The 27,825-nt window shown below is 45.5% G+C and overlaps 1 protein-coding gene across 1 annotated transcript in view; it reads right to left on the reverse strand.

Annotated features, from left to right (window-relative positions):
• Window positions 1-408: 408 nt before the first annotated feature.
• The window catches only part of LOC137544105 (NACHT, LRR and PYD domains-containing protein 3-like), a 230,620-nt gene continuing 203,203 nt past the window's right edge, over window positions 409-27,825 (reverse strand). Inside the window, exons 8-9 of the mRNA XM_068265174.1 lie at window positions 5,946-6,107; window positions 409-496 (exon numbers count right to left, since the gene is read on the reverse strand). Coding sequence (XP_068121275.1) covers window positions 409-496; window positions 5,946-6,107 — 250 coding nt within the window. The remainder of the gene's footprint in view (window positions 497-5,945; window positions 6,108-27,825) is intronic.

The raw sequence follows: 27,825 nt of genomic DNA on the forward strand, positions 1-27,825 counted from the left end.
TGGGAAAAAATCAATGTAAGAAACTGATAAAGATTATCATTCCAGGAAATGTTTTTCAAAATCTCATAAGCCCACACAAACAGATCTCCTTGCAATAGCGTATAAGCTAATTGGAGAGCTGACGTGGACGGATCAGTAGTTTGAAAGGTAGGATTCAGAAGAAATCTTACACATTCAGAAGGGAAGTCCTCTTTAGTTTCAGAATCTAGTCTTTTAAAGCTAAGCACTTGTGATTTGTAAAGCTCTTGCTAATGTAATGCTATGTGTGTGTTCTCACTGGAGTGATGTGATTTTATAAAAATTCCCAATAGCATTATATTAGCAAGAGCTTATCAAATCACTAGCACTTAAAAATCTCTTGCAGTGTGAACCAGGCCTAAGGGTGATCCCACTGGAGCAATTCAACTTTTAAAACCTGCCAAACACGGTGCCGGCAGCATTATCCAGTGACTGTGCTTCTGTTAAACATGCCGGAATACTGCAAAGTCGCAAGTCCCTACAAAATCACAAAAGAAAAAAAAGAGGAAAAAAACCCTCTATAAAATCACTCTGTGATTATAATGGTGTTTGGCGATTTTCTCTGTGAGACAAGCCAGTGTGTCCATCATATATAGGGATGAGGCCAGGCTCACAGTGGACACTATGACCCGCTAACAATGCACAGCAAGGGACTCCTGATTTGGGAGGGGCTGGGGCGGAGTTTTAATATTCTTGTGTCGTCTGATTTTCATAGAAAGCACTAGTGAGAACAGATGTTGTCCATCTCTGTAGACTGTCATTGTGTGTCGGCATATATAGTATATGGGGGGCAGAAATGTTGTGGTGGACAATAGATACTGTGACTAGGGACACATCTGAATGGCTCTTATAGACAACACAGAATCTGCAGACGTGGCCACTTAACTATTTCAGCCAGCAGGTATTTTTTCCCTTATGGACAAAAGGAATTTTCACATTTCAGTGCTCCTCCCTTTCATTCCCCAATAACTTTATCACCACTTATCACAACAAAATGATCTATACCTTGTTTTTTTTGCCACAAATTAGGCTTTCTTTGGGTTGTAAATTATGCTAAGAATTATTTTATTCTAAATGCATTATAATGGGAACAATAAGACAAAAAGGAAACCATTCATTATTTCTCAGTTTTCAGCCATTATAGTTTTAAAATAATTCATGCTACCAAAATAAAAAGCCACACATTTTATTTGGCCATTTGTCCTGGTTATTGCAATGTTTAAAATATATCCCTAGTATAATGTATGGTGACAATATTTTTGGGGGAAATAAAGGTGCATTTTTTCAGTTTTACATCTATACTACTTTTTAGCCCATTTTTTAATAATAATATGCACTCTTGTCATAGATATTGGTTTTTTTTTTATTCCCTTAAGGTGTAGGTGTAATTTTACTATTCGGCCACAAGATGTCCCCCGCTGAGCAAAATCCTATTAGCGTACTTAGGAAACAATGTATTGCTACATTGTAACTAGGAAACAATGTATTGCTACATTGTAACTAGGGAGGTGATGCAAGCTCCCATTGAAGCCTGCGATCACAGTGCCTGCGGGGACATTAATGAATGGGAACTTTGTCCCTATTCATAAATTTAAGATTGGGGCAGCGGATATAACGGTGGGAGATTAAGAATAAACGGTGGGAGATTTAAGAATAAACACTGTTTTTGAACAAAAACAGTGTTTATTCTCGGTGGACATGTATGGATTGGCACAGGGGACATTTGTCCCTTGCAGCCATTCCCCCTGCTCCCAGCAACAGCGCGATCGCGGGCATCTGCCCACAGGATCGCCCGCACAGCACAGCAAACTGCAGGGACGTGACTAGCACATTGCTGCGGCTGTAGCAGCTGCCGATGCGTACATGAAGCTCATGACCGCGCTGCATAAATAGTTAATCACTTGTCTACAGCCTGGGAATGCCATTATTTGTCACATATATACAGAGCCAGGTGTACAGGGGGCCGCAGTATGGATGTACCCCCAAACCAGCCACAATTCCCCATAATCCCTCCCCCAGTCACTGCAATGGATGTCACATATACACAGAGCCAGGTGTACTGGGGCTGCAGTATGGATGTACCCCCAAACCAGCTACAATCCACCCTTAATCCCTCCCCCAGTCACTGCAATGGATGTCACATATATACAGAGCCAGGTGTACTGGGGCTGCAGTATGGATGTACCCCCAAACCAGCCACAATCCCCCCATAATCCCTCCCCAGTCACTGCAATGGATGTCACATATACACAGAGCCAGGTATACTGGGGGCTGTAGTATGGATGTACCCCCAAACCAGCCACAATCCCCCATAATCCCTCCCCAGTCACTGCAATGGGTGTCACATATATACAGAGCCAGGTGTACTGGGGCTGCAGTATGGATGTACCCCCAAACCAGCTACAATCCACCCCTAATCCCTCCCCAGTCACTGCAATAGATGTCACATGTACACAGAGTCAGTTGTACTGGGGCTGCAGTATGGATGTACCCCCAAACCAACCACAATCCCCCATAATCCCTCCACACTCACTGCAATGGATGTCACATATACACAGAGCCAGGTGTACTGGGGGCTGCAGTATGGATGTACCCCCAAACCAACCACAATCCCCCATAACCCCTCCCCCAGTCACTGCAATGGGTGTCACATATACACAGAGCCAGGTGTACTGGGGGCTGCAGTATGGATGTACCCCCAAACCAGCCACAATCCCCCATAATCCCTCCCCAGTCACTGCAATGGATGTCACATATACACAGAGCCAGGTGTACTGGGGCTGCAGTATGGCTTTAACCCCAAACCAGCCACAATCCCCCCATAATCCCTCCCCAGTCACTGCAATGGGTGTCACATATACACAGAGCCAGGTGTACTGGGGCTGCAGTATGGATGTACCCCCAAACCAGCCACAATCCCCCCATAATCCCTCCCCAGTCACTGCAATGGATGTCACATATACACAGAGCCAGGTGTACTGGGGGCTGCAGTATGGATGTACCCCCAAACCAGCCTCAATCCCCCCCATAATCCCTCCCCAGTCACTGCAATGGGTGTAACATATACACAAAGCCAGGTGTACTGGGGCTGCAGTATGGATGTACCCCAAACCAGCCACAATCCCCCCATAATCCCTCCCCCAGTCACTGCAATGGGTGTCACATATACACAGAGCCAGGTGTACTGGGGGCTGCAGTATGGATGTACCCCCAAACCAGCCACACCCCCATAACCCCTCCCCCAGTCATTGCAATGGATGTCACATATACACAGAGCCAGGTGTACTGGGGGCTGCAGTATGGATGTACCCCCAAACCAGCCACAATTCCCCATAATCCCTCCCCCAGTCACTGCAATGGGTGTCACATATACACAGAGCCAGGTGTACTGAGGGCTGCAGTATGGATGTACCCCCAAACCAGCCACAATCCCCCCATAATCCCTCCCTAGTCACTGCAATGGGTGTCACATATACACAGAGCCAGGTGTACTGGGGGCTGCAGTATGGATGTACCCCAAACCAGCTACAATCCACCCCTAATCCCTCTCCCAGTCACTGCAATGAGTGTCACATATACACAGAGCCAGGTGTACTGAGGGCTGCAGTATGGATGTACCCCAAACCAGCCACAATCCCCCCATAATCCCTCCACAGTTACTGCAATGGGTGTCACATATACACAGAGCCAGGTGTACTGGGGCTGCAGTATGGATGTACCCCCAAACCAGCCACAGTCCCCCATAATCCCTCCCCAGTCACTGCAATGGGTGTCACATATATATAGAGCCAGGTGTACAGGGGGCTGCAGTATGGATGTACCCCCAAACCAGCCACAATCCCCCATAATCCCTCTCCCAGTCACTGCAATGGGTGTCACATATACACAGAACCAGGTGTACTGGGGGCTGCAGTATGGATGTACCCCCAAACCAGCCACAATCCCCCATAATCCCTCTCCAGTCACTGCAATGTTTGTCACATATACACAGAGCCAGGTGTACTGGGGCTGCAGTATGGATGTACCCCCAAACCAGCCACAATCCCCAATAATCCCTCCCCAGTCACTGCAATGGATGTCACATATACACAGAGCCAGTTGTACTGGGGGCTGCAGTATGGATGTACCCCCAAACCAGCCACAATCCCCCATAACCCCTCCCCCAGTCACTGTAATGGGTGTCACATACACACAGAGCCAGGTGTACTGGGGATGCAGTATGGATGTACCATCAAACCAGCCACAATCCCCCTATAATCCCTCCCCCAGTCACTGCAATGGGTGTCACATATACACAGAGCCAGGTGTACTGGGGCTGCAGTATGGATGTACCCCCAAACCAGCTACAATCCCCCCCCCTATAATCCCTCCCCAGTCACTGCAATGGATGTCACATATACACAGAGCCAGGTGTACTGGGGGCTGCAGTATGGATGTACCCCCAAACCAGCCACAATCCCCCATAACCCCTCCCCCAGTCACTGCAATGGGTGTCACATACACACAGAGCCAGGTGTACTGGGGATGCAGTATGGATGTACCATCAAACCAGCCACAATCCCCCTATAATCCCTCCCCAGTCACTGCAATGGGTGTCAAATACACACAGAGCCAGGTGTACTGGGGGCTGCAGTATGGATGTACCCCCAAACCAGCCACAACCCCCCATAATCCCTCCCCAGTCACTGCAATGGATGTCACATATACACAGAGCCAGGTGTACTGGGGGCTGCAGTATGGATGTACCCCCAAACCAGCCACAATCCCCCCCATAATCCCTCCCCAGTCACTGCACTGGATGTCACATATACACAGAGCCAGGTGTACTGGGGGCTGCAGTATGGATGTACCCCCAAACCAGCCACAATCCCCCATAATCCCTCCCCCAGTCACTGCAATGTGTGTCACATATACACAGAGCCAGGTGTACTGGGGATGCAGTATGGATGTACCCCCAAACCAGCCACAATCCCCCATAATCTCTCCCCCAGTCACTGCAATGGGTGTCACATACACACAGAGCCAGGTGTACTGGGGGCTGCAGTATGGATGTACCCCCAAACCAGCTACAATCCCCCCCCTATAATCCCTCCCCAGTCACTGCAATGGATGTCACATATACACAGAGCCAGGTGTACTGGGGGCTGCAGTATGGATGTACCACCAAACCAGCCACAATCCCCCATAATCTCTCCCCCAGTCACTGCAATGGGTGTCACATACACACAGAGCCAGGTGTACTGGGGGCTGCAGCATGGATGTACCCCCTAAACCAGCCACAATCCCCCTATAATCCCTCCCCAGTCACTGCAATGGATGTCACATATACACAGAGCCAGGTGTACTGGGGGCTGCAGTATGGATGTACCCCCAAACCAGCCACACACCCCCATAATCCCTCCCCAGTCACTGCAATGGATGTCACATATACACAGAGCCAGGTGTACTTGGGGCTGCAGTATGGATGTACCCCCAAACCAGCCACAATCCCCCCATAATCCCTCCCCAGTCACTGCAATGGATGTCACATATACACAGAGCCAGGTGTACTTGGGGCTGCAGTATGGATGTACCCCCAAACCAGCCACAATCCCCCCATAATCCCTCCCCCAGTCACTGAAATGGGTGTCACATATACACAGAGCCAGGTGTACTGGGGGCTGCAGTATGGATGTACGCCAAACCAGCCACAATCCCCCCATAATCCCTCCCCCAGTCACTGCAATGGGTGTCACATATACACAGAGCCAGGTGTACTGGGGGCTGCAGTATGGATGTACCCCCAAACCAGCCACAATCCCCCATAATCCCTCCCCCAGTCACTGCAATGGGTGTCACTATTGAGGAATGTAAAAATGGAAAATGATGATGAAATAAAGTGAAATAATTCTGCTGATCTCTGCTGCAATCAGGGCTGTTATACTCACTCTAATTCCTCTATCCGGCTTGTTGGCAGAGCCGCCATCAGGTCACTGAAATCACCCCCCAGACTGTTACGTGACAGGACCAGCTTCTTCAGAGTCTGGTTATTCCTTATCCAGGATGCCAGGTGGGTGCAGCAACTGGAAGGCACACCATTATCCTCCAAACTGCAAGAGAAGAATATTACCAGAAATCTATAAAAACTGCATACAATTTGATGATTTATACTTAAATCTAATGAAAAAATGTTTAATTCATTTAACATTAATCAATAATTTTAATCAATCCCTAAAGAGCAGCTTGCCTGCTGTGCCCTATGCTGGATGCTTAAAGAGAGACCTGGCCAGGCCGGCTTCCAGGTCGGGCTCTTCTGCGCTCCAACGTGCATCTCACGTCCTCTGGGCTGTACTGCGCAGTCACACAACTACTGCGCCTGTGCAGTACAGCCCGGAGGACGTCCGATGACATCAGCGCGCCCGCGTAAGATGCACGTTGGAGCGCAGAAGACCCCAACCTGGGACCCGGCCTGGTTAGGTCGGGTGCGCCACCGGAGAAGACCGGGAGCCTCCGGAGCGGCGTCGAGGGCACGTCCTGCCTGCCACAGGCTGGAGGAAGCCCCAGGTAAGTAGATTTGTATTTTTTTTTAACCGTGGATCTTCCCTTTAAAGAGAGTCTGAAGCGAGAATAAATCTCGCTTCAGACCTCATAGCTAGCAGGGGCATGTGTGCCCCTGCTAAACCGCCGCTATCGCGCCGCTAAACGGGGGTCCCTTCACCCCCAAATCCCCCTCCGTGCTGCGCATCCCCTCTTCCTGGTTGGGGCAGGGCTAACCGCAGCAGCCCTGCCCCACGCACGTCTGTCAGCGCGTATCTCTGCCTCTCCCCCGCCCCTCTCAGTCTTCCTTCACTGAGAGGGGCGGGGGAGAGGCGGCGATGCGCCGCTGATAGACGCGACTGGAGGCAGGGCTGCAGCCGTTAGCCCTGCCTCCTGGAAGCAATAAATCACGACTAAATCTACGACCAAGGTATGCGGGGGGGGTTGGGGGTGAAGGGACCCCCGTTTAGCCGCGGGATAGCGGCGGTTTAGCAGGGGCACACATGCCCCTGCTAACTATGAGCTCTGAAGCGAGATTTATTCTCGCTCCAGAGTCTCTTTAAGAGGAGAGCTTCCGGTCCTCAGCACTAAAATCCAGCCCCACTGCTGCTGATACACCACAAAGCTTTCATGTGAGGCATGTTAATCAAATATGGTTCTATCATCAATAAAGCAAGAGCAAGACATTGTGAATTAAAAGAATAAGAGTAAGAATGGATACAGTTTGTCTAGGCTGAAAAAGAAGTACACCATTAAATATCGTCAACCTCATCCCAATTTTGAGAAACTGGTATCCGTGTTCAATATTTTATCTACAGATATGAACCAATGTACACATTTCGTTTCTGCTGTTAGTCTCTCTTTCTGTGATGTAAAGCCACCCTCCAGGGCAGTATCTCAAAGATCATTTAAGCTGTGTCCATGGGAATGACAGTGTGTGGGGACTGGGAGATTAGATGTGGTATCATTAATAGTGAGACCCATAGACAAGATTGCACTGTATGGTGATATAGAGGTATTCTTCAGAAGGCTGTGATTCAAGGAACACTACTGTGATAAGGAGACCTGCAATACAACAGATAATGAGCCAACACACACAAGATCTACAAAAAAATCCAGATGGACCCCCCAACATGGAAAAAACCCTACCTTGGAAAAGTACATAAACAAATTCAGACGCAAAAGGTCCTGAATAAAAGAAAAACCCTGGCTCAGAACATAACATCACAAGAGTGACAGACAGGCCATGAGATCCCTGAAGGAGAATATAGACAATGGCATCAATTCATCAAAGGCTGTACGATAAATAAAACAAGTCTGGAAAATACTGCATTCAGTATTTTAGCCTTTTTTTCTAATTCATCAATATTGTCACAGGTACGGTAGAAGTTTGGTAATTTACCAAAATAATATGGTTTAATTCACAAAAATCTGTACCGTAACCGCAGAGGAGAGTGGAGCTGTTTCTGTGTTACAAGCTGTTCCGTGCAGTGAATGCAATACAATAGTAAGAGGCATCCCGACATCCCTTTAGAACAGGGGTAGGGAACCTTGGCTCTCCAGCTGTTAAGGAACTACAAGTCCCACAATGCATTGCAGGATTCTGACAGCCACAGTCATGATTAATAAAGGCAAATGCATGCTGGGATTTGTAGTTTTATCACAGCTGGAGAGCCAAGATTCCCTACCCCTGCTTTAGAATGTACATGTTTGTTATACTGCCTCTGCTCGCTCTAAATCTGTCTATTAGGCCTCTTTCACAGTAGGACGTTGCGTTTCAGTGCAACGTTAAGGTCGCACAACGCAGCCCTAACACATCGCATATAGACTTTAACTTGGACGTTATTTATGCGCCTCTTGGTGCGCCGTTTTGGTCGCACAGTTTACGGTGGAATGAAAATGGCGCATGTGTTACAGTTAAAAGAAAAAATGACTGAGCATGTGCAACTCAAATAACGCAGCAGATTCATTGCAAGACGCACAGCATGCAGCACTTTCTAATAACACTACATGTTACACACAACGCAACGTGTGCACTGTAAATGTCGCACAGACTTAGTATTGCTGTGCGTTACTCTGTGTTGAAACATTTTCTAACGAGCGACTTTAACGTCACACTGTGAAAGATGCCTTAGGCCCAGCGCACACCAAAACTGCTAGCAGATCCACAAAATGCTAGCGAGTTTTTGGAGCAGATTTCAGAGGGATTCTAGGCATGTTTAGAGACTTTTCTAAACATACCTAGCGGTTTTGGGTGCGGTTTTGTGTAGCAGATATCATATATTGTTACAGTAAAGCTGTTACTGAACAGCTTCTGTAACAAAAACGCCTGGAAAACCGCTCTGATCTAGCGTTTTTCAGAGCGGTTTGCGTTTTTCCTATACTTTACATTGAGGCAAAAATGCTTCTGCCAACAGCAAACGTGCAGCAGGAGGCGCGTTTGCGGTTTGCTAAAAACCTCAAACCGCCGGTGTGCACCATCCCATTGAAATACATTAGCCGAGCATGCTTTACAGGCGGATGCGGCTGGAAGATCACATCCAAAACCGCTCGGTGTGCACTGGGCCTAAGTCTTTCTTAAAGTGGACCTGAACTCTTGCACAGGACAGAAGAAAAACAGAGAGAAATGCACCTTGTGTGTATTTAGAGAGTTTAGCCTGTCTAATCCTCCCTCATCTGTGACTAATCACAAGTTGCAATTTGATCTCCCTCTCCCCTGTGTCACATGACTGCCATGGCAGAGATGGCAGATAAGCTAATTTGAAAGCACTGGATGTTAGCCATATGTCTGCTCCCATGAATCAGAAAGTAGAAACGCTGCAGATGTATTTTAGGGTATGTATCAGCTGCAACAAAGTTTTCTTTTTGTGTGTAAAGGTCATGCTTTTAGAGCAGAGAGGACGTTATGAGTTCAGGTCCGCTTTAACATTCTATTTATTTGCCACAGCTTAGATGAACTCCAAGAGACATTACACTATTACACTTGCCATGCTTAGGTGATTTCCCCCCCAGCTCCTCTGCATCTTCAAACAGGTTAAACCTCTGAAGGGAGGCAGGGGAAACGTCTTTTGTTTGTTTTCTCTTCTCTGCTGTCTGGGGGGGGGGGGGGGGGGTAGAAAAGCTTGTTCCGCCTGAGGAAGCATTGCGCCCTATCACAGGCACTATTGGCTCTCTTCTCCTGTCAATCATGGGGATATGCACATGGAAGGCATTCAAAGCTGTTTTTTGACAAATAAGAGCTGCCGGTAATTAGGGAACATGTTCCTGGGCTTTACGGCATGCTCAGATCTTCATGAATTGACATTTACTGACACTTATTGAGGCGTTTACCACACAAGTTGGTAATTTACCTCACTGCTCAGTAACTTCAACTTTTTTATGCGGTAACAGCCTTGATGAAAGGACATTTTACCAATGCTCCATAAACTCTGCTGTTTTCAGAATTACTGAATGTAGTAATTGTCACGAAGCAAGCAGGCATTGCAAGGAATGACCACAATTTACAGAAATGCTGACACTGAAACAGGAACAATAGTGTGCAAAAGTGTTTTTTGAAAACCATACAATGCATGCAAATATAAATGCAACCAAATGCTCAGCAGGCTATGTACAAACAACCAGGAAGTGCATTGCAGTGATATACTGTATACATATATACTATGATGCAAATAAGATGCAAACATATGCAACCCACATTCACAGCAAATATATCCAAGTGATCACCAACCAACTGAGAATGTGCAATATAAACATGTGCAATCCAACCTATCTAACTAATGCAAATAACGATGAATATATACACTCACCTAAAGGATTATTAGGAACACCGGTTCAATTTCTCATTAATGAAGTTATCTAATCAACCAATCACATGGCAGTTGCTTCAATGCTTTTAGGGGTGTGGTCCTGGTCAAGACAATCTCCTGAACTCCAAACTGAGTGTCAGAATGGGAAAGCAAGGTGATTTAAGCAATTTTGTGCGTGGCATGGTTGTTGGTGCCAGACGGGCTGGTCTGAGCATTTCACAATCTGCTCAGTTACTTACTGGGATTTTCACACACAACCATTTCTAGGGTTTACAAAGAATGGTGTGAAAAGGAAAAAACATCCAATATGAGGCAATCCTGTGGGCAAAAATGCCTTGTTGATGCTAGAGGTCAGAGGAGAATGGGTCAACTTATTCTAGCTGATCAGAAGAGTAATGTTGACTGAAATAACCACTCGTTACAACCGAGGTATTCAGCAAAGCATTTGTGTAGCCACAACACACACAACCTTGAGATGGATGGGCTACAACAGCAGAAGACCCCACCGGGTACCACTCATCTCCACTACAAAAAGGAAAAAGAGGCTACAATTTGCACGAAGTCACCAAAATTGGACAGTTGAAGACTGGAAAAATGTTGCCTGGTCTGATGAGTCTCGATAGAGTCAGAATTTGGCGTAAACAGAATGAGAACATGGATCCATCATGCCTTGTTACCGCTGTTGAGGCTGGTGTTGGAGGTGTAATGGTGTGGGGGATGTTTTCTTTGCACACTTTAGGCCCCTTAGTGCCAATTGGGCATTGTTTAAATGCAACGGGCTACCTGAGCATTGTTTCTGACCATGTCCAGCTCTTCATGACCACCATGTACCCATCCTCTGATGGCTACTTCCAGCAGGATAATGCACCATGTCACAAAGCTGGAATTATTTCAAATTGGTTTCTTGAACATGATAATGAGTTCACTGTACTAAAATGGCCCCCACAGTCACCAGATCTCAACCCAATAGAGCATCTTTGGGATGTGATGGAACGGGAGCTTCGTTCCCTGGATGTGCATCCCACAAATCTCCATCAACTGCAAGATGCTATCCTATCAATATGGGCTAACATTTGTAAAGAAGGCTTTCAGCACCTTGTTGAATCAATGCCATGCAGAATTAAGGCAGTTCTGAAGGTGAAAGGGGGTCAAACACTGTATTAGTATGGTGTTCCTAATAATCCTTTAGGTGAGTGTACATACAAATATATACAAATGGTGTGGTATCACAAGGAACAGGCAATGACAAGTCAGAACAGAATATCAGGGTCAGCAACAGGTAATCAGATACAGGCGAGGCACAGAGGAATAAGCAGAAGCAGAGTCAGGACAAGCAAAGGTTCAGCAACAGGTTATCAGATCAGCAAACAAGGAACAAGAATTGGGAATCAAGGAACAGGAGTGCCCAGGAACACAGACCTACTGGGAATGAGGTTCTGGCAATTGTTTGGAGGAAGAGGCAGTCTTTATATAGTCCAGTGTTCCCCAACCCTGTCTTCAAGGCTCACCAACTGTACATGGTTTGTGTAAATCCACAGAGGCAGTTAATAATCTCTGCTTTGCGGTATTGGTTTTTTGACCCTGCATAGTTTGGCATGCGAAAGCAAATGCATATTTGCATGAGCATTGCCTCATGAATAGCCAATTAGGCCAGATTTGCAAAGCCAGACTTGCTAGGGTTAAACTTGGTGTTTGAGCACGCATACATTTTCTCATGGAAAGCACTAAAGATGAACTATCACCAAGCAATAAAAATAATACAAGCAATAATAATAATAGCAATAAAAATAATACAAGCACCAAGCAATAAAATGCAATACAATCACCAATCGAGAGACATAAAAAAAAAAGATTATAGAGAAATACTGGGAGATTCTTCAGAAAGATAAAACTTTAAATGAGATCTTGTGATAGAGACCGACATTTATTTTCAGCAAAGCTAATAATATCAGAGACCTGATTGCACCAACTGTGAATGAACCACAAAAATTCAAAAAGAAGAAAGGCTCCTTTAAGAGATGCGGTTTCTGTGTTCCCTGTAAAAACACCAAATATTGTGCACCAGTAACTGATTTTGAATCTATGGTGACCCATGAGCGATTTAATGTAATGGGTGAAGTGAACTGTAACAGTACAGGTGTAATATACATTACTGAATGTGGCTGTAAAAAGCAATATGTCGGGAGAACAAAGAGAAAGCTGCTTTCCAGAATAGGGGAACACGTTTTGAATAACATAAAGAGTGGGAATAATAAACTACCACTTAGTAAACATTTTAAGGAACATCATGCAAGCAGTTTACAGACTTTTAGATTCTATGCGATCCAAAGTGTGGATAGAGACTGGAGAGGAGGCAACTTTAATGAAAAAATGTCACGCCGAGAAACTGAATGGATGTACACTCAGAACAGTCTAATTCCACTAGGTTTAACCACTTCAGGACCACAGTCTTTTCGCCCCTTAAGGACCAGAGCCTTTTTCTCCATTCAGACCACTGCAGCTTTCACGGTTTAATGCTCGGTCATACAACCTACCACCTAAATGAATTTTACCTCCTTTTCTTGTCACTAATACAGCTTTCTTTTGATGCTATTTGATTGCTCCTGCGAGTTTTACTTTTTATTATATTCATCAAAAAAGACATGAATTTTGGCAAAAAAATGATTTTTTTAACTTTCTGTGCTGACATTTTTCAAATAAAGTAAAATTTCTGTATACATGCAGCGCGAAAAATGTGGACAAACATGTTTTTGATAAAAAAAAACCCCATTCAGTGTATATTTATTGGTTTGGGTAAAAGTTATAGCGTTTACAAACTATGATGCCAAAAGTGAATTTTCCCATTTTCAAGCATCTCTGACTTTTCTGCGCACCTGTCAGGTTTCATGAGGGGCTAAAATTCCAGGATAGTACAAATACCCCCCAAATGACCCCATTTTGGAAAGAAGACATCCTAAAGTATTCAGTGAGAGGCATGGTGAGTTCATAGAAGATTTTATTTTTTGTCACAAGTTAGCGGAAAATGACACTTTCTGACAAAAAAAAGAAAAAAAAAAAGTTTCCATTTCTTCTAACTTGCAACAAAAAAAAAATGAAATCTGCCACGGACTCACTATGCTCCTCTCTGAATACCTTGAAGTGTCTACTTTCCAAAATGGGGTCATTTGTGGGGTGTGTTCACTGTCCTGGCATTTTGGGGGGTGCCTAATTGTAAGCACCCCTGTAAAGCCTAAAGATGCTCATTGGACTTTTGGCGCCTTAGCGCAGTTAGGCTGCAAAAAAGTGCCACACATGTGGTATTGCCGTACTCAGGAGAAGTAGTATAATGTGTTTTGGGGTGTATTTTTACACATACCCATGCTGGGTGGGAGAAATATCTCCATAAATGACAATTGTTTTATTTTTTTTACACACAATTGTCTATTTATAGAGATATTTCTGCCACTCAGCATGGGTATGTGGAAAAATACACCCCAAAACACATTATACTACTTCTCCTGAGTACGGCGATACCACATGTGTGGCACTTTTTTGCACCCTAACTGCGCTAAGGGGCCCAAAGTTCAATGAGTACCTTTAGGATTTCACAGGTCATTTTGAGAAATTTTGTTTCAAGACTACTCCTCGCGGTTTAGGGCCCCTAAAATGCCAGGACAGTATAGGAACCCCACAAATTACCCCATTTTAGAAAGAAGACACCCCAAGGTATTCCGTTAGGAGGATGGTGAGTTCATAGAAGATTTTTTTTTTTTGTCACAAGTTAGCGGAAATTGATTTTAATTGTTTTTTTTTTCACAAAGTGTCATTTTCCGCTAACTTATGACAAAAAATAAAATCTTCTATGAACTCACCATACTCCTAACGGAATACCTTGGGGTGTCTTCTTTCTAAAATGGGTTCATTTGTGGGGTTCCTATACTGCCCTGGCATTTTAGGGGCCCTAAACCGTGAGGAGTAGTCTTGAAACCAAATGTCGCAAAATGACCTGTGAAATCCTAAAGGTACTCATTGGACTTTGGGCCTCTTAGCGCACTTAGGGTGCAAAAAAGTGCCACACATGTGGTACCGCCGTACTCAGGAGAAGTAGTATAATGTGTTTTGGGGTGTATTTTTACACATACCCATGCTGGGTGGGAGAAATATCTCTGTAAATGACAATTGTTTGATTTTTTTTTACACACAATTGTCCTTTTACAGAGAGATTTCTCCCACCCAGCATGGGTATGTGTAAAAATACACCCCAAAACACAATATACTACTTCTTCTGAGTACGGCGATACCACATGTGTGACACTTTTTTGCAACCTAGGTGCGCTAAGGGGCCTAACGTCCTATTCACAGGTCATTTTGAGGCCTTTGGATTCTAGACTACTGCTCACGGTTTAGGGCCCCTTAAATGCCAGGGCAGTATAGGAACCCCACAAGTGACCCCATTTTAGAAAGAAGACACCCCAAGGTATTCTGTTAGGAGTATGGTGAGTTCATAGAAGATTTTTTTTTTGTCACAAGTTAGCGGAAAATGACACTTTGTGAAAAAAAAAACAATACATATCAATTTCCGCTAACTTGTGACAAAAAATAAAATCTTCTATGAACTCATCATACACCTAACAGAATACCTTGGGGTGTCTTCTTTCTAAAATGGGGTCACTTGTGGGGTTCCTATACTGCCCTGGCATTTTACGGGCCCAAAACTGTGAGTAGTCTGGAAACCAAATTTCTCAAAATGACTGATCAGGGGTATAAGCATCTGCAAATTTTGATGACAGGTGGTCTATGAGGGGGCAAATTTTGTGGAACCGGTCATAAGCAGGGTGGCCTCTTAGATGACAGGATGTTTTGGGCCTGATCTGATGGATAGGAGTGCTAGGGGGTGACAGGAGGTGATTGATGGGTGTCTCAGGGGGCGGTTAGAGGGGAAAATAGATGCAATCAATGCACTGGGGAGGTGATCGGAAGGGGGTCTGAGGGGGACCTGAGGGTTTGGCCGAGTGATCAGGAGCCCACACGGGGCAAATTAGGGCCTGATCTGATGGGTAGGTGTGCTAGGGGGTGACAGGAGGTGATTGATGGGTGTCTCAAGGTGTGATTAGAGGGGGGAAATAGATGCAAGCAATGCACTAGCGAGGTGATCAGGGCTGGGGTCTGAGGACGTTCTGAGGTGTGGGCGGGTGATTGGGTGCCCGCAAGGGGCAGATTAGGGTCTAATCTGATGGGTAACCGTGACAGGTGGTGATAGGGGGTGATTGATGGGTAATTAGTGGGTGTTTAGAGGAGAGAAGAGATGTAAACACTGCACTTGGGAGGTGATCTGATGTCGGATCTGCGGGCGATCTATTGGTGTGGGTGGGTGATCAGATTGCCCGCAAGGGGCAGGTTAGGGGCTGATTGATGGGTGGCAGTGACAGGGGGTGATTGATGGGTGGCAGTGACAGGGGGTGATTGATAGGTGATTGACAGGTGATCAGTGGGTTATTACAGGGAATAACAGATGTAAATATTGCACTGGCGAATTGATAAAGGGGGGTCTGAGGGCAATCTGAGCGTGTGGGCGGGTGATTGGGTGCCCGCAAGGGGTAGATTAGGGTCTAATCTGATGGGTAACAGTGACAGGTGGTGATAGGGGGTAATTGATAGGTGATTGATGGGTAATTAGTGGGTGTTTAGAGGAGACAATAGATGTAAACAATGGATTTGGGAGGTGATCTGATGTCGGATCTGCGGGCGATCTATTGGTGTGGGTGGGTGATCAGATTGCCCGCAAGGGGCAGGTTAGGGGCTGATTGATGGGTGGCAGTGACAGGGGGTGATTGATGGGTGGCAGTGACAGGGGGTGATTGATAGGTGATTGACAGGAGATCAGTGGGTTATTACAGGGAATAACAGATGTAAATATTGCACTGGCGAATTGATAAAGGGGGGTCTGAGGGCAATCTGAGCGTGTGGGCGGGTGATTGGGTGCCCGCAAGGGGTAGATTAGGGTCTAATCTGATGGGTAACAGTGACAGGTGGTGATTGATAGGTGATTGATGGGTAATTAGTGGGTGTTTAGAGGAGAGAATAGATGTAAACAATGGATTTGGGAGGTGATCTGATGTCGGATCTGCGGGCGATCTATTGGTGTGGGTGGGTGATCAGATTGCCCGCAAGGGGCAGGTTAGGGGCTGATTGATGGGTGGCAGTGACAGGGGGTGATTGATGGGTGGCAGTGACAGGGGGTGATTGATAGGTGATTGACAGGAGATCAGTGGGTTATTACAGGGAATAACAGATGTAAATATTGCACTGGCGAATTGATAAAGGGGGGTCTGAGGGCAATCTGAGCGTGTGGGCGGGTGATTGGGTGCCCGCAAGGGGTAGATTAGGGTCTAATCTGATGGGTAACAGTGACAGGTGGTGATAGGGGGTGATTGATAGGTGATTGATGGGTAATTAGTGGGTGTTTAGAGGAGAGAATAGATGTAAACAATGGATTTGGGAGGTGATCTGATGTCGGATCTGCGGGCGATCTATTGGTGTGGGTGGGTGATCAGATTGCCCGCAAGGGGCAGGTTAGGGGCTGATTGATGGGTAGCAGAGACAGGGGGTGATTGACTGGTGATTGACGGGTGATTGACGGGTGATTGACAGGTGATTGACAGGTGATTGACAGGTGATCAGGGGGGATAGATGCATACAGTACACGGGGGGAGGGGTCTGGGGAGAATCTGAGGGGTGGGGGGGTGATCAGGAGGGGGCAGTGGGCAGGGGGGGGGGATAAAAAAAAAATAGCGTTGACAGATAGTGACAGGGAGTGATTGATGGGTGATTAGGGGGGTGACTGGGTGCAAACAGTGGTCTGGGGGGTGGGCAGGGGGGGGTCTGAGGGGTGCTGTGGGCGATCAGGGGGCAGGGGGGGGGGGGGGAAATCAGTGTGCTTGGGTGCAGACTAGGGTGGCTGCAGCCTGCCCTGGTGGTCCCTCGGACACTGGGACCACCAGGGCAGGAGGCAGCCAGTATAATAGGCTTTGTATACATTACAAAGCCTATTATACTATTTCCATGCGGCGATCCGGGTGCTAGTAACCCGCCGGCGCTTCCGAACGGCCGGCGGGTTACTACGAGCGGTGGGCGGAGCCAGTCCCCGGCGGCTGATCGCGTCACGAATGACGCGATCGCCGCATAGCCACCCACGCAGCCGCCCCCGCCGATGGGCGTATTGCGGTCGTTTGGGCCCGGACTTTGCCGCCGCCCATCGGCTGGGGGCGGTCCTCAAGTGGTTAAATCCTTTTTTTTTTAATTTTATTTTTTTTCAAACTCAGTGCACATTTTTGTACTGTACCCAACGCCATCAAACTTGCTTCATTTAAGCAGGGGCGTAACTAAGCCACACCGGGCCCCCCTGCAGATTTTCAGAGCGGGCCCCCCCCCTCCCCCCCTGGGGCCCGCTCGTGGCCGGTTTTTGGGTGCTGGAGGGGTGGCAGCATGAGGGGAAAGCCTTGCCCACAGTCGGCGGGGAGAGGGGAAGTTCCCCCCTCTCCCTCACCTCGGGGCTCTCCCCTCTGCACTCCCCTCCAGCTAGCGAACGTGTGTGGGCAGCGGGCAGCAGCGGCGGCAGGATACATACCTTCTTCCTTGCGTTCCATCGCCGCCTTCTCGCTCTAGCGGCTGACGTCACTTCCGGAAGCGGAAGTGACGTCAGCCGCTAGAGCGAGAAGGCGGCGATGGAACGCAAGGAAGAAGGTATGTATCCTGCCGCCGCTGCTGCCCGCTGCCCACACACGTTCGCTAGCTGGAGGGGAGCGCAGAGGGGAGAGCCCCGAGGTGAGGGAGAGGGGGGAACTTCCCATTTCCCCGCCGACTGTGGGCAAGGCTTTCCCCTCATGCTGCCACCCCTCCAGCCCCCAAAAAACGGCCCCGAGCGGGCCCCAGGGGGGGGGGCCGGACCCCCCCCGCGGGCGCAGGCGCTGCAGGGCCTATTGTTACGCCCCTGCATTTAAGCCCTCTTGTGTTGGGTTCATTTTGCATCATTGTTTGATTGATTTTTATTGCTTAGTATAGCCATATCAAAAAAGATGAAGTACACCAAGGTTCAATCTCAGTACAAAAAGAAAAAAAGTTAAAAAAGAAAAAGAAAAAAGAAGAACCAAAATCTAAATATACATTAAGTACGCCTAGTTCAGTCATCTTATCTCTCATTCGCTCACCATTCATTCCCATGCATCCTTTCTCTCTTCAAACTTACAACCTATACACCCCATTCATTCTCTTACATCCATCCTCTCCTCACATACACAACCTGCTCGTCACCCCCCCTAATTCGGTTTTACACCCCATCCTCCAACTTTGCGTCCTGCCACATCCATGCATTCCCTCACTTCCCTTGTCTTATACAGATGTTACTTCTCTTCTCAGTCAAAAAAAAAAATTAAAATATGTGCAAACATAGACAAATAAGAAGTACATTTTTTCCAGAGTAAAATGAGCCATAAATAACTGTTCTCCTATGTTGCTGTCACTTACAGTAGGTAGTACCGTAGAAATGACAGGTTTCGGACCAGTTCATCTCTTCATAGGGGATTCTCAGCAAGGCTTTTATTCTTTATAAAGATATTCCCTAAAAAGGATTTATACAATGATGCTGGCTAGCTTCCCTGCTCGCTACACCGTTTTTTGGCAGTTGGACAAAGCAACTGCCATTCACTAAGTGGTTTTGAAAATAAATAAATCCCTGAGAATCCCCTATGAAGAGATGGACTAGTCCAAAACCTGACACTTCTGTTAGCTTTCTACTACCTACTGTAAGTGACAGCAACATAGGAGAAAAGTAATTTATGGCTCTGGACAATGTACTTCTTATTTGTATATGTTTGCACATATTTTAAATGTTAGAATTTTTCGCCATAGTGCCCCTTTAACCACTCTTTTATAGAGGGTTTGTTTGAGTTTTTCCATTCTCTCACTATAATTACTTTTGCCGCCAAACAGAGAATATAGAGCAAAAGTGCAGTATTTTTATTTTCACCTATTTGGCTGCACCCGAAAACTGCCGCCGTGGCATTATTATTATTATTTAGTATTTATATAACGCCGACATATTACGCAGCGCTGTACAGTGTATATATATATATATATATATATATATATATATTGTCTTGTCACTAACTGTCCCTCAAAGGAGCTCACAATCTAATCCCTACCATTGCCATATGTCTATATTATGTAGCATAAGTACTGTAGTTTAGGGCCAATTTTTAGGGGGAACCAATTAACTTATCTGTATGTTTTTGGCATCTATACAAACACCCGGGGCTATGTAATCTTGAATGAATTGTTCAATTTCTGTCCAAAAAGATTGTATTATTGGGCAGTGCCATAGCATATGTAATAAATTCCCCACCTCAGCCCCACATATCCAACATTGTTTATTGTCTTTAAGATTCATCTTGTACAGTTTTTCTGGGGTAAGATACCACCTTGAGGCTATCTTGAATTGTAATAATTGAATACTGGTGTTTCTGGGTACCCAGATGTTTGCTATAGTGTTCTCCCATATAGTTTATTTTATTTTCTCACCAAATTCTTTTTCCCACTTTTCTCTATATAGGTTTGTAATCTGATCATTCCCTATTATCCCCAGGTGGTCGTACAGCCAGGACAGCAAGTTCTCAGGAACAGCCTTCTTTTTGAAGTATTCCTCTAATTTATTTAGTGTGCATCTTATTGATCCCTCCTTTTTTCTCAATCCCGCAAGATAGCTTTGCATCTGAAGTCCCGCAAAAGCGGTCCCAGGAGCTTTGTCCTGTACCATATCTATTAATTACCCCTCAGTCCCCATTTAGTTTGTTCTTTTGTAACCAGCCTCATTACAGAGGTGCCAAGCGTGTATTGGACCTGCGTTTGTGTAATACTCCCTTTGTTGAATGCCTGATGAAGCGGGATTGTGCCCGTGAAACGCGTTGCGATATTGTTCGTGGAGTATGTGAATAAATTATCTGTTTCGCAGGTGACAGCATTGAGTCCATTTTTGAGTGGCCGGTCCACCGCCGCCACCCGAATGTTTTAAACATTTTAGTATCTTTTATTCTGTTGGCGCCTCTGCGCATCTATTAGTCAAGATTTCCACCCTTGGTGGAAGGGTGACAAACCCGCTTTTCCTTCTTCAGAGAGCGACATCTTAATCCTGAGTGGAGACAAGTCTCACCTCCCCACCTGCCTTTACAGTGATTGCCTGAGCGGTAACCCATGTTTGTGAGTATAATACTTACTTATCATAATCCCTCCAATACATACTACACTATATCGGGCTCTCGGTTTCTCTGTTTTATCGTTACTTTGCAGGGGTGAATTCTGAGTTATTTAAGATTAAAATTAACGGGGATGTGCCTATACACTGTTTTTCCATATAATCTAAAATAGCTTTTAAGGTAAGGATAATTAAGAGGTGAGCCAACCTCCTCAGTGCCTTTTCGATTCTTTTTTTATCCTAGGACAGAGCCCCTTGCATGTCCACACTTCCATATTCCATCTTAACCCAAATTTTATTAGGGGAGTCTTGCCTCTACTCTGACATTCTCCCTAACAGGGTAGCTTGATAGTACCTCGAGAGGTCAGGTGCCGCCAGACCCCCTTGTTTATTGTCTCTAGTAATTTTTTTTATATCCAATTCTCACCCTTTTATTTCTCCAAATATACTTTGAAAAAAATGTATGCAGTACAGCGAATTAAGTGTATTTCTACTCACCCCCATTCCTTCTCTTTCTCTACCTTCCTTTGAAGTCCATGCAGTCCGTCTATACTCTCCCTCTAACCTCCAGATCGCAATAATCTACCGCCCTCCTGGCCCTCCTTCCTTCTTCCTAGATCACTTCTCTGCATGGCTCCTCCAGTTCCTGTCCTCCGATATCCCTACCATCATTATGGGCGACTTTAACATTCATGTTGACACCAACAATTCTGCCGCCACTAAACTTCTGTCACTTACTTCCTCCTACGGCCTGTCTCAGTGGTCCACTGCTCCAACTCACTCTAATGGTCATACACTTGACCTCATATTCACTCGTCTCTGTCCTATCACTGATTTCACTAATACTCCTCTCCCGCTCTCTGATCATAACCTACTAAACTTCTCTCTCTCCTCCTCTCTTCCTACCACCCTGCCTCAAGCACGCTCATATACACGCAGGAACTACCGCAACATAGACATGCAATCTGTCTCTGATGCCTTGGCACCTCTCCTCACACAACCATTCACTGACCCTGACTCAGCAGCTGCACACTATCATTGCTCAATCACGCAAGTCATGGATGAAATCGCACCCCTCACCAATGTCCGCCCGCACCGTGTCAGTCGCCAACCCTGGCTGACCAAAGCTACTAAACAGCTAAAGGGGTGCTCTAGGGTAGCTGAACGCCGTTGGAGAAAAACTAATACTAATGAGGATTTCATTACTTACAAAAAAGAGTTGAACAAGTTTAAAACCGCTCTCTCTTCTGCAAAACAATCATACTTCTCCTCCCTCATATCCTCCCACTTGCACAATCCAAAGCGCCTGTTCAGTACTTTCAACTCCCTTCTCCGTCCACCCCCTCCTCCTCCTTCTTCATGCTTATCAGCTGAAGAATTTGCAACATACTTTACAGATAAAATTGCAAAAAGTGTGTTTTCCACGCAGACATCAAACTCCATCTCCACTCCTCTTGTTGACTGCTCTCTTTCCAGTTTCTCTCCACTCTCTGAACATTCGCTCTCTTCCCTTATCTCCAAATCCCATCTAACCACCTGTTCGTTGGATCCTATCCCATCACATCTCATTCCACAGCTATCCACATCCCTCATCCCTGCCCTAACATCGCTGTTTAACCTATCCCTCTCCTCCGGAATTTTTCCATCCTCACTCAAGAGGGCTGTTGTAACACCACTACTTAAAAAACCATCTCTAGACCCCACCGAACTTGCTAACTACCGCCCAGTGTCACTTCTTCCATTTGCATCTAAATTACTTGAACGCCACATCCATGCTGAACTAAGTCAGTATTTATCTGCAAATTCCTTGCTCGATCAGTTCCAATCTGGCTTCCGGCCAAACCACTCCACAGAAACAGCACTCACCAAAGTAGCTAATGATCTCCTCACAGCTAAATCCAAAGGCTATTATTCCATACTCATCCTTCTAGATCTGTCATCAGCATTCGACACTGTCGACCACACTCTACTCCTACAGATCCTTTCATCTATAGGAATAAAGGACCTCTCTCTCTCCTGGATATCTTCCTACCTGTCTGGAAGGTCTTTCACTGTTTCCTATTCAGATCAGGCCTCCTCTTCACATCCTCTGTCTGTAGGGGTACCTCAAGGCTCTGTCCTCGGTCCCCTCCTCTTCTCCATCCACATGCACGGTCTTGGTAACTTAATCAGCTCATTCGGTTTCCAATACCACCTATATGCAGACGATACACAACTGTACCTCTCGGCCCCAGACCTTAACTCCCTCCTCACACGGGTTCCCGACTGCCTGTCCGCTATCTCCTCTTTCATGTCCTCTCGCTTCTTAAAACTCAATATGAATAAAACTGAACTAATAGTCTTTCCACCATCCCTGTCCACCCCTTTGCCTGATATTACAATAAATGTTAACAACACGTCTATAACATCAGTTCCCAAAGCACGGTGCCTGGGGGTAATATTTGATTCTTCTCTCTCATTTACTCCTCACATTAACTCCCTAACCAGCTCCTGCCATTTCCAACTGAAAAACATAGCACGTATCTGACCTTTTCTCTCCCATGACACAACCAAAATGTTAGTACATGCTCTTATTATATCTCGATTGGACTATTGCAATATATTGCTTGGTGGACTTCCAACTAACCGACTATCACCGCTCAATTCTGTACTGAACTCTGCTGCTCCACTCATTCATCTCTCCTCCTGCTCTTCCTCTGCTGACCCTCTCTGTCAAGCTCTTCACTGGCTACCAATTAATGAGAGGATTCAGTTCAAACTCTTAACCATAACCTACAAAGCTCTCCACAATCTCTCTCCCCTGTACATCTCCTCACTAGTCTCCAGATACCAACCCAACCGCAATCTCAGATCTGCACACGAGCTTCTTCTATCCTCTTCTACAATTACCTCCTCACATTCACGTGTACAAGACTTCTCACGTGCCTCACCCCTCCTCTGGAATGGCCTTCCACAACACATCCGCCACTCTCCCACCTTTGAAATCTTTAAACGCTCCCTCAAAACCCACCTTTTCCGACAAGCATACTCTCTAGCTTAGGCCATGCACCCACTAAATAACCTAATTACGCACTGCCTGTACATATACTGTATACTTCCCCACCTCTTGTTTCCACCCCATTCCTTTAGATTGTAGGCTCGCAAGGGCAGGGCTCTCACCCTTTTGTGTCATGGAATGTTATTAATTCAATTGCTTGCACACTGTTAGAAATTTATACATTTTAGTCATCCTGTTAAATCAAATTGTAATCAGCAGTGCTGTATCTTGTATCAATGTTCATATTTCCATGTATATCATTGTCTGTATCATTATGTATCCCTTGTTTGTTTTCTTACATTGTACAGCGCCACGGAATATGTTGGCGCTTTATAAATAAATAAATAATAATAATAATAATAATAATAATAATTTAAAAAATAATATTGGCAATAGGTTCATTTTTATTACATTTATTCTCCCCAGACTGTTAAAACACTGTAGATCCCACTGTTTCAATATACCAATGCAAGATTCCAATTCCTTACCAGATTTGCTTTCAAAAAGACAATGTAAGTCACTACATGTTTACCACTAAATATTTGATATAATCATTGGTCCACAGTATTTTATGCTTCCGTCTTATTTTCTCTTTAGTCTCCTTGCTGCAGCCTAGATTGAGGGCCATCGTTTTAGTTATATTTATTTTATAATTTGAGTATTTCCCAAACATACTGGCGAGATTCAGTATTTTGACTATTGATATTTTGGGTTTTGTTAAAGTCAAAATTACATTGTCTGCGTATGCACATATTTTAAGCTCTTCCTTACCTATCTTTCAGCCTTTAAAATCTTCATCTACCTGTATAGTCTGAATAAAGGTCTCCAATACCAGATTAAATAAACTAGGGGAGAGGGGGCAGCCCTGTCTGATCCCGTTCGCCAGACTGAAAAATTCTGAGTAGAAGCCGTTCACATTTATGCAAGCGGATTGGTTTGCGTACAGTTTTTTAATCCTTCCGATAAAGTTTTCGCCCAATCTGGATTTTTCCAACTGTGCATATAAAAATTCTCTAGATACCCTATTGAATGCGTTTTCTGCATCAAGGGAAAGCAGGGCTGCCTCTCCCCCCCCCCCCCCCCTTTTCTTGCTATGATAAATAAAATTTGTTACCGTGTATATATTATCATTTTATCTTTTATATTTCTGCCCTTTCTGAAACTGATTTGTTGTTTCCCTAACAACAAATCTATTTTCCCGTTCAATCTGTTTGACAATATTTTGGCGTATATTTTGACGTCTATATTTATTAAAGATATGTGGCGATAATTTGTAATTTATAAAGGAGATTTTTGTTCTTTGGGGATTAGAGTTATTATAGCTTTATTTGAGGGATCCAAAAAGGTTGTTAAACTAGGTTTAAATTCTGATGCGGAGATATACGCTTTTTAAACTTTGATTCACGTTCCAATTTTAACCACTTGCCGACCGCCCACAGCCGATGGGCGGCAGCAAAGTGGACGCCGAAAGGACCGCAATACGCCCATGGGCGTTGCGACCTTTCGGCATGCCAGGGAAAGCGATCGCGTCATTGATGACGCGCGCTTCCACCGGCAACTGGCTCCGCCCACCCGCCGCAACATCCCGCCGGCCATACGGAAGCGTATACAAAGCGTATTATACAGGCTGCCTCCTGCCCTGGTGGTCCCAGTGTCCGAGGGACCACCAGGGCAGGCTGCAGCCACCCTAGTCTGCACCCAAACACACTGATCTGCCCCCCCGCCCCCTGATTGCCCACAGCACCCCTCAGACCCCCCCCCTGCCCACCCCCAGACCACCCAATCACCCCCCTAATAACCCATCAATCACTCCCTGTCACTATCTGTCAACGCTATTTTTTTTAACTCCCTAAACTGCCCTCTGGGGACTCCTGATCACCCCCACCCCTCAGATTCTCCCCAGACCCCCCCCCCGTGTACTGTATGCATCTATCCCCCCTGATCACCTGTCAATCACCTGTCAATCACCCGTCAATCACCCCCTGTCACTGCCACCCAACAATCAGCCCCTAACCTGCCCCTTGCGGGCAATCTGATCACCCACCCACACCATTAGATCGCCCGCAAACCCGCCGTCAAATCACCTTTCAAGTGTATTGTTTACATCTGTTCTCTTCTCTAAACACCCACTAATTACCCATCAATCACCCATCAATCACCCCTATCACCACCTGTCACTGTTACCTATCAGATCAGACCCTAATCTGCCCCTCGCGGGCACCCAATCACCAGGTCATTTTGCGACATTTGGTTTCAAGACTACTCCTCACGGTTTAGGGCCCCTAAAATGCCAGGGCAGTATAGGAACCCCACAAATGACCCCCATTTTAGAAAGAAGACACCCAAGGTATTCCGTTAGGAGTATGGTGAGTTCATAGAAGATTTTATTTTTTGTCACAAGTTAGCGGAAAATGCCACTTTGTAGAAAAAAAAACCAATTAAAATCAATTTCCGCTTACTTGTGACAAAAAATAAAATCTTCTATGAACTCACCATACTCCTAACGGAATACCTTGGGGTGTCTTCTTTCTAAAATGGGGTCATTAGTGGGGTTCCTATACTGCCCTGGCATTTTAGGGGCCCTAAACCGTGAGGAGTAGTCTTGAAACCAAATGTCGCAAAATGACCTGTGAAATCCTTGGACTTTGGGCCCCTTAGCGCACTTAGGGTGCAAAAAAGTGCCACACATGTGGTACCGCCGTACTCAGGAGAAGTAGTATAATGTGTTTTGGGGTGTATTTTTACACATACCCATGCTGAGTGGGAGAAATATCTCTGTAAATGGACAATTATGTGTAAAAAAAAGCAAAAAATTGTCATTTACAGAGATATTTCTCCCACCCAGCATGGGTATGTGTAAAAATACACCCCAAAACACATTATACTACTTCTCCTGAGTACGGCAATACCACATGTGTGGCACTTTTTTTGCAGCCTAACTGCGCTAAGAGGCCCAAAGTCCAATGAGCACCTTTAGGCTTTACAGGGGTGCTTACAATTTAGCACCCCCCAAAATGTCAGGACAGTAAACACACCCCACAAATGACCCCATTTTGGAAAGAGGGGAGCATAGTGAGTCCGTGGCAGATTTCATTTTTTTTTGTCGCAAGTTAGAAGAAATGGAAACTTTTTTTTTGTTAAAAAGTGTCATTTTCCGCTAACTTGTCACAAAAAATAAAATCTTCTATGAACTCACCATGCCTCTCAGTGAATACTTTGGGATGTCTTCTTTCCAAAATGGGGTCATTTGGGGGGTATTTATACTATCCTGGAATTTTAGCACCTCATGAAACATGACAGGTGGTCAGAAAAGTCAGTGATGCTTCAAAATGGGAAAATTCACTTTTGGCACCGTAGTTTGTAAACGCTATAACTTTTACCCAATCCAATAAATATACACGGAATGTTTTTTTTTAATCAAAGACATGTAGCAGAATAACTTTCGCGCTCAAATGTATAGGAAATTTTACTTTATTTGAAAAATGTCAGCACAGAAAATTAAAAAAAGTCATTTGTTTGACAAAATTCGTGTCTTTTTTGATGAATATAATAAAAACTAAAACTCGCAGCAGCAATCAAATAGCACCAAAAGAAAGCTGTATTAGTGACAAGAAAAGGAGGTAAAATTCATTTAGGTGGTAGGTTGTATGACCAAGCAATAAACCGTGAAAGCTGCAGTGGTCTGAATGGAGAAAAAGGCTCTGGTCCTTAAGGGGTAGAAAGACTGTGGTCCTCGAGTGGTTAAAGACTAAATGTACAGAGTTAGGTGGGAGGAGTAAAGGAGCATAAAGAGGAAGCCAGGCCAATGGGAGCACGCCCTGAAGAAGGTAGGCGGTCCCTACCGAAACACTTTGGCTATTGGCTGAAGTGTGGTGACGTCACCCTCCGGACTTCTTGTGAACGCTAACCCGGAAGTCCGTGGTACACTGAGAACGGTTCCTCAATAGAGTGGCAGCACGATTCATCTACGAGTCACTGGCTGGGACTCGGACTGCCAAGACTGTTGAAAGTTCAGAGGTTTAAATCTCTTCTGTCCCTCTCCACGTGAGTTGTTTGCATGGACAGATAGCCGCTATAGCGGCGGAAGTAACAAACTGTTTTTATCTATGAAAAAACTGCAACAAGACGGCATGAGTTTTTTATATATTTCAAAACGTTTAGAAACTTTTATTATATTGTGTCATATGACAAGTGTCGTGTAAGACGGCGTGAAATCCACTAAT

Source organism: Hyperolius riggenbachi, chromosome 1, assembly GCF_040937935.1.
Source record: "Hyperolius riggenbachi isolate aHypRig1 chromosome 1, aHypRig1.pri, whole genome shotgun sequence".
Taxonomy (NCBI): Eukaryota; Metazoa; Chordata; class Amphibia; order Anura; family Hyperoliidae; genus Hyperolius; species Hyperolius riggenbachi.